At 37.8% G+C, this 7,669-nt stretch overlaps 1 protein-coding gene across 1 annotated transcript; it reads right to left on the bottom strand.

The window, feature by feature from the left end:
• Positions 1-1,261: 1,261 nt before the first annotated feature.
• LOC306650897 (small ribosomal subunit protein eS27-like) lies at positions 1,262-1,573 on the bottom strand. Its single transcript, XM_079123312.1, has one exon. The coding sequence runs from the start codon at positions 1,485-1,487 to the stop codon at positions 1,329-1,331; it is 159 nt and encodes a 52-aa protein (XP_078979438.1). The 5' UTR covers positions 1,488-1,573; the 3' UTR covers positions 1,262-1,328.
• Positions 1,574-7,669: the final 6,096 nt, after the last annotated feature.

The raw sequence follows: 7,669 nt of genomic DNA, 5'->3' as shown, positions 1-7,669 counted from the left end.
CCTTATATATGCAAAAGGTTTTTTTTTTTTTTTGATGAAATCCAATTTCTCTCTCTCTTTCTTGGCAGTGCTACGGATTGAAATCTGGGTCTTGCACATGCTAGGCAGATGCTGTACCACTGTGCTATAACCCTAGCCCCAAATCCAATTTTTCTTTTTACTTTTTGTTGATCATGCTCTTGATGTCATATGTAAAAATTCACTGCCAAATCCACAGTTGTAAAAATTTATCCCTGATTTCATCTTCTAAGACTTTTATTGTTTTCTCTTAAATTTGGACTTTGATGTATTTCAAGTTAATCTTGTATATGGTATGAGATAGAAATCTTTCTGTTTTTGCAGTACTCGGGATTGAACCCAGGAGTGCTCTATCACTTAGATACACCACATTCCTTTTTATTTTGTTGTTTTGAGACAGGATCTTGCTAAGCTGCCCAGGCCTCAAACTTGTAATCTGCCTGCCTCAGCCTCCTGAGTAGCTGGGATTACAGGCATGCACCCCTGCACCCAGCTCAACTTTATTTTTTTTTTTACATGTTATCTACTTGTCCTAGTACTATTTTGTTTTTGTTCTTTTTGTTTTTTGGTACTGCAGATTGAACCTGGGGGGCTTAACCACTGAACCACATTATCAGTCCTTGTTATATTTTATTTAAAGACAGGGTCTCACTGACTTTCTTATGGCCTCGCTAAATTGCTAACGCTGGCTTTGAACTCATGATCCTCCTGTCTCAACCTCCTGAGTTACTGGGATTATAGGCATGCACCACACCTGGCTGTCCTAGCACTATTGTTAAAGAGACTCTTCTTTCTCCTTTGAATGGTATTGGCAAACCTGGTGAAAATCAAGATGTGTGGATTTATTTCTGGACTCTCAGTTACATTGCATTGATTTATAGGTCTATATATATGCCAATTCCACACCATTTTTTAATTACTGTGGCTTTGCAGTAAATTTGAATCTGGAAAGTGTGAGTCCTCCAACTATATTTTGTTTGTTTTCCTTTTCAAGATTATTTTGACCTCTTGGGGTTCCTTGCAATTCCATATGAATTTCAGTTCAGCTTTTCTATTACTGAAAAAAAAAAAAAAAGACCTTTGGGATTTTCATATGGATTGCATTCAATCTGTATATCTCTCTGGGCAGTATTGCCATCTTAATAATCTTAAATCTTCCAATCCATGAATGTGGGATGTCTTTTCATTTACTTAGGTCTTTAATTTCTTTCTGTAATGTTTTATATTTTTCAGTGTATAAGTCTTTTTTTTTTTTAATCCAAAATGTGTTTATTAGGATGTTTTCCCATTCATCTTGATTCAGGCTGCTTTTAGCGTTGCTTCCTCCTGAAGGAACATCCTTCTGTAATTCTTGCTTTTCCTCCTGTAGGCTGGCAGAGGACAGTTGAACAGCCAACACATAAAACTACTGTTTGTACATGGCTAAAAACTGTCGTGATTTTATAGCATCCTGGGCATTTCACATCCATGAAATAGGAATTGGGGCTCTGCACCAGGCGCTTCTTCTTGTGTTTCCTTTTCTCCTCTTATGGAGAGGGATGAAGAAGGTCTTTTGAAGGAGAGGTATGTTCTCGTACAGAGGTCGTCACCACCAAAAAGCTCAGTGTATAAGTCTTGTATGTCCTTGGTAAAGTTATTCTTAACTAGTATACTCTTTTTGATGTTGTCATAAACAGGGCAATGTGGGATTTTTAAAAGATGCAAGAGATTTGAACATTAAAGACTGAATCAGTAGAGGGGAAGAGACTGGAGATAAAGGAGGGTGAGAGGAAACTTATACACCAATGTCACTGAGGAGGTAGGGGGAATGGCATACAGAGCACCAGTGGAAGGATTAGTCATCAGGAAAAAGGGCACCTCTTCTAGTGGGTTAGGAGAGAAGAGTGAGGAGAGGACAAGTTGTATGCTCATGAGTTTGTGTGCATTTCACAGAAAGAAATTGAGGATATTGCCGTCTGGGGTCTTCTATTTTAAGTGCAGAAGAATTTGAGGTGAGGGGGGAAAGAAAAGGGAGATGTAGGAGGTGGAGGAAATGGGGATTTGGCAAAGCTGTCATGGCAACTTCAACAACCAAGCAGAGGTTACTATGAATTTTTAGTGGCTTCTATCTGAGCAATTGTATGAGTTCAGGATTGACACAGGGAAAATGGGGAGTTGTATTCATCTGGGATTGGGGCTGTGATGAAGAAACAAGGCACATGAGTTGAGGATATTATTGGCTAGAGAATGTCAGCTTAGATAGATTTACTCTTTTCAGGGGAGAGGTAAGTTTCATTTAAGTCAAGAGGGTAAAATATTGGTCAGTGAAGATGTAGACCAGAATGAACATTAGTAATATGGCTGTTCAGCATTCAAACACTCTTCCTATTTGGGAGGAATACTAAGATGGGTTTAGAGGCAGGGTCCCACCATGCCCTACTGAAACCTGGGAGAGGGACACATATTTCTTCTCCCTATCCCCTGGTAGATGGTTTCTTAGCACTAGGGACTCAGCATGGCCATCCTGCATGGAACTTTGAACATTGAGGGAATGCCACAAAAATGTGCAGGTTTATTTAGTGATTTTTCAAGGTAGTTAATGCACAATCAAGAATCCAAAAGTACAGTAATAGTGTCAAGGGAGAGTAGGGTCCAAGAATGTACAGGCAAATGTTCACTTAAGAGTGAGAGCAAAAGGATTATCCTATCACACCATTCCTGTAGCAAAATCTGAGCTATCATGCCATCTTTAGGTTCATGTCATGCCACCCCTAGTTTATGACCTTGCCTGGTTCTCCAGGCCTCTCATAGATTCCACCAGTGACCTGACATCCTTTTCTATTAGGATAGATGGGATTTGCTTTGACAAATTAAAGAATCTTAACTATTTGACTCATATAAGTTTTATTTCCTGCTTTATGCAAAATCTGCAGGTGTAGTAGCTTTACAGCACATATTCCTTCCAAGTGGTAACTCAGGGATCCAGGCTGATGGAACATACCATCTCGTGGCTTTGTCATCTCTCCTCCATGATTGCCACATTAGAGAAAGAGAGTGGGAGGATGGAGCACTAGTTCTTAAATGCACAGTCCATTGACTAGAGCTAGTTACATGGGTTCACCTAATTCTAATGTTGGAAAATTCAGTAAACTGTAAATGATTCTGCCATACCTTCTAATTACAATGATTTCATTTTCTGCTACAGTTAGCCAAAGTCATTGCTGAAATGATGCACCATTTGCAATCAATAACCATGACTAGTAAAGGATATGGGGGTGAAAATATTTTAGAATATATATCTTCAATTTTTTTCTGGTAATGAAAGTTTTACGTGTCAAAAATTTGAACATTATATAATAAGTAGTGAAGAAAATGAAAAGTCCTTCATAATCCCACATCCCAAGATAGTTATTATTAATAGTTTATTATATATTCTTTCTCTATATATATTCTAGGTCAATAGTAGTAGTTTTTTATAAACAAAAGGTTCACACTATACGTACTGTTTTGTAAATGCCTTCTTCACTTAATGCTATATATTTGACATTATTCCATGAATGTGACATAATTTACTTGAGCAAGTACCTATCAATGAACAATCAGCTTTTCGTTTTTTGTTTTTTTTTTTTTTTTTTTTTTTTTTTTTTGTTGTAGGTGGACACCTTTTTTAAAAATTTTTTTAATGTGGTGCTGAGGATCGAACCCAGGGCCTCACACATGCTAGGTGAGTGGTCTACCACTGAGTCACAACCCCAGCCCAGCTTTTCATTTTTACTGTGGGTTGCATCCAAATATTTTTCCAAATGTATAATTTGACTTCATTTATAATGTTATTCACCAAGCAGAAACTTAAAATCTATACTGATGAATGAACCTGCTTTATATTGTTAATTGGGAAAAAGGTGAAGAACAAAAAATTCTATATAGTATTACTATTTGTTTAAGAAAAAGAGAATGGGAATATTCATATTTGCAAAAGAAACAATGGAAAAACAGGCAAGAAGTAATTAAAATGGTCATCTATGTGAGTTAAGGGGAACAGATGGATGGGGACAGGATGCAGACAATAATTCTCAGCATACACTTTTTATATGGTTTTGAGTTTTGAATTATTCGTATTAGCTTCCCATTGCTGCTAAAAGAAATCACCAAAAATAGGATTAAAATAACATAAATTGGGCTGGGGGTATAGTTCGTGCTAGGTCACTTACTTTACATGTACAAGGCCCTAGGTTCAATCCCCAGTACCACAACACCCCCGACACAAATTTATCTTAAAGTTCTAGAGTTCGGAAGTCTGAAATGGATCTCACAGGGCTAAAAGCAAAGGGAATGTTCTTTCTGGAAGCTCTAGGTAGGGAATTCATTTTCTTACTTTTTCCCACTTGTAGAGGCCACCTGCATTTCTTGGTTTATGGTTCCATTTTCAAATCTCTCTGTCTCTCTCTCTCTTTCTCTCTCTCTCTGTCTCTCTCTCTGTCTCTCTTTGTCTCTCTCTCACACACACACACACTCTCTTTCTCTCTCTCACACACACACACTCTTGCTCTCTCTCTCTCACACACACACACACTCTTGCTCTCTCTCTCTCTCTCATACACACACACACACACACACTCTTGCTCTCTCTCTCTCTCTCATACACACACACACACACACACACACTCTCTTGCTCTCTCTCATCTCTGCATCTATTGTCACACTGCCTTTTCTGATTCTCCTCCCTCTTTACACTTACAAGTATACTTGTGATTAGATTAACCCCACCCAAATAATCCAAATTAATGTCCCCATCTCAAGGTCCTTAACTGGATCACATCCACAAAGTTCCTTTTGCCATGTGTTATGATCTGAATACTCATGTTGCCCCAAAATTTATGTGTTGAAAAATAACCCTCGAGGTGATGGTGTTAAGAGCTACGGCCTTGAGGAGGCTCCACCCTCATGAATGGGATTAGTACCCTTATAAAAGAAACCTAAGTGAGTTTGTTAGCCCCTTTTTGTCCATCAACCATGTGAGATTGCAGCAAGAATGCACTAGCTATGAGGATCTGTCACTCACCAGACACTGAATCTGCCAGTGTTTTGATCTTAGATTCTTCCTCCAGACTTGTGAGCAATAAATTCTGTAATTTAAAAGTCTAAGGTATTTTGTTGTAGCAGTTGAGCAGACTAAAACACCATTTAAGGTAATATCAGCATGCAGACATCTTCGAGAGATCATTATTTAGCCTCACATAACATATAAATAAATTATCTATTCAATAAAATAATAAATATTGGACATGGTGGCACACATCTGTAATCCCAGTGACTCAAGAGGTTGAGACAGAGGATCGCAAGTTCGAGGTCAGCCTCAACAGCTTAGTGAGGCCCTGAGCAACTTAGTGAGGCCCTGTCTCAAAATAAAAAGGCTGGGACTAGAGCTCAGTAGTAGAGTGCTCCTGGGTTCAATCCCCAGTACCAAAATAAAATATAAAATAAAATAAACAACAAAACAAAATAAGATGAAAACACCATCTTTTCCTTTATAGTTTCTGGGTTTTGAGTCACATAAGAAAGGTCTTCCTCATTGTAGACTACAAAAATATCTATTCACACTTTCTTTTTAAAACTTTGAGTGATATTGTAACTAATAATAGTAATAATAGTTTTTATTGGGGTATAATTTACATACAGTGAAATGCTCAGATCTTAAGTGAAAAGTTCAATCAGTTTTGACAAAAGCATGAACCCATGTCACCCACATCTCTATCAAGATGTAGAACATTTCCATCATCCTAATGACCCTTCAACATCAGCTGCTCCCAAAAGTGCCATTGTTCTGACTTCTATCAGTTTTAGAGTTTCATCTAGTTTTATCTGCTCTTGAACAATATAAAATGGAATCATACATTATGTGCTCTTTTTTGTGTGGCCTCATTCACTCAGCATAATGGTTCTGAGATTTGTCCCAATTGTTGCCTGTATCAAGAGTCCATTACATTTATTGCTGAGTAGTCCTTCAGTGTGTGGCTGTACCATAGTTTACCCATTCACCTGCTGATGAACATTTGGGTTTTCCATTGTTTTGGTGATAATAGAGTATGACTGGTTTTTTAATATGTTTTTAAACACCTGTAATTCATTTTGGTGTAAGCAATGAAATAGTGATGCAGCTCTATTTCTGCCAAATCACAAGACAATTATCCAAATGCCATTTATTGCACAATCCATCTGTTTACCAATAAATAAAACATTGTCTTTGATACCCTTAATTTTCTATGGACCTAATTTTTTTTCCTGAGCATTCTACTGTGTTCCATTGATTTAGTTGTTAGTTTTGAACCAGTACCATGGTGTTTAAATTCTTATATCCTCATGATGTCCTTCAGTAAATGTAAGACTGGTTATTACTCATAACTCATTTTTATAATTTTCCTGATTATGGATTCTTATTATTATAAATGGATACAATTTATAAATGTAATGTCAGTTAAAAATTATTTGAGCTAGACATGGTGGCATATGCCTATAATTTCAGGGTCTCTGGAAGCTGAGGCAGGAGGATTGCAAATTCAATATCATCCTTGGCAACTTAGCAAAACCCTCAACAATTTAGCAAGATCCTGCCTCAAAATAAAAAATTAAAAAATGACCAGGGATATAGCTCAGTGGCAAAGCACCCCTGGTTCCAATCCCCCATCCCGCCACAAAAAACATGGTTATTATATTAGTTATTTATTGTTGAGTTACAAATGACCACAAATTTAGTGGCCTAAAACATTTATCTCATAGTTTCCATAGGTTGGGAATCTAAGCACAGCTTAATTCAGAGTCTCTCGCAAGGCTGCAATCAAAGTGTTAGTCAGGGCTGGGGTTTCATAAAAAGGCTTGAAGAGCTTGACGGGGCCCACTTCCAAGATCTCCAGGTTATTGTCAGATTTTCAGTTTCTCAAAGACTGTTGGAGTGAGAGCCTCAGTTTCTGGCTGGCTGTTGGTCTTCAGTTCCTTGACACATGGACTTCACCAACATGAAGACTCACTTTGTCAAAGCCAACAAAGGAAATAGGATGTAGCTCAGTGGTAGAACAGTTCCCTAGCATGTAAAAGGCCCTGGGCTTAATCTCCAGCACCACGAACACCACACACACACACACACACACACACACACACTCACACACACACACACACACACACACACACACACACAGAAAGAGATAAGAGAAATAATTATACTTTAGCAAGAAAGAAGTCACAGTTTAATATAGTCACATTCTAGCAGGGGGAAACAAGTCTCTAGCAGACACCAAAGGGGAAGGCATTACACAAATGTGTGACTACCAAACATCACTGGGAGTCATCCTAAAGTCTACCTGCCACAGTTACCAAGAAATGTAAGTTATAGTAGGTTTTGTGGCATTAACTAATTCAAAATTTGCCAAAGGAATATCCTAGAAACCCCATAGCATATGGGCAAAAGAAAGGGTACAGCTCTTTTCTTATAACCTAGATCAATTGTATTGCCAAGAGAATTATGGTCTCTGGCAGAAGAGGAGACTGCAGACTCTTAAAACCAGTTAAATAATAACTACTTCTGTTTGTGTAGCGATTCAGAATTTTGGAGTCATATTTAATTTGCTTCTCTTAACAACCCTGTGACGTAACCAGGTAATGAAACTAAGATTCAAAG

This window comes from Sciurus vulgaris (genome assembly GCF_902686455.1).
Source record: "Sciurus vulgaris genome assembly, chromosome: X".
NCBI classification, from domain to species: domain Eukaryota; kingdom Metazoa; phylum Chordata; class Mammalia; order Rodentia; family Sciuridae; genus Sciurus; species Sciurus vulgaris.
Note: the sequence above shows the minus strand (reverse complement) of the source record. Positions and strands in the feature narration are given on the sequence as shown.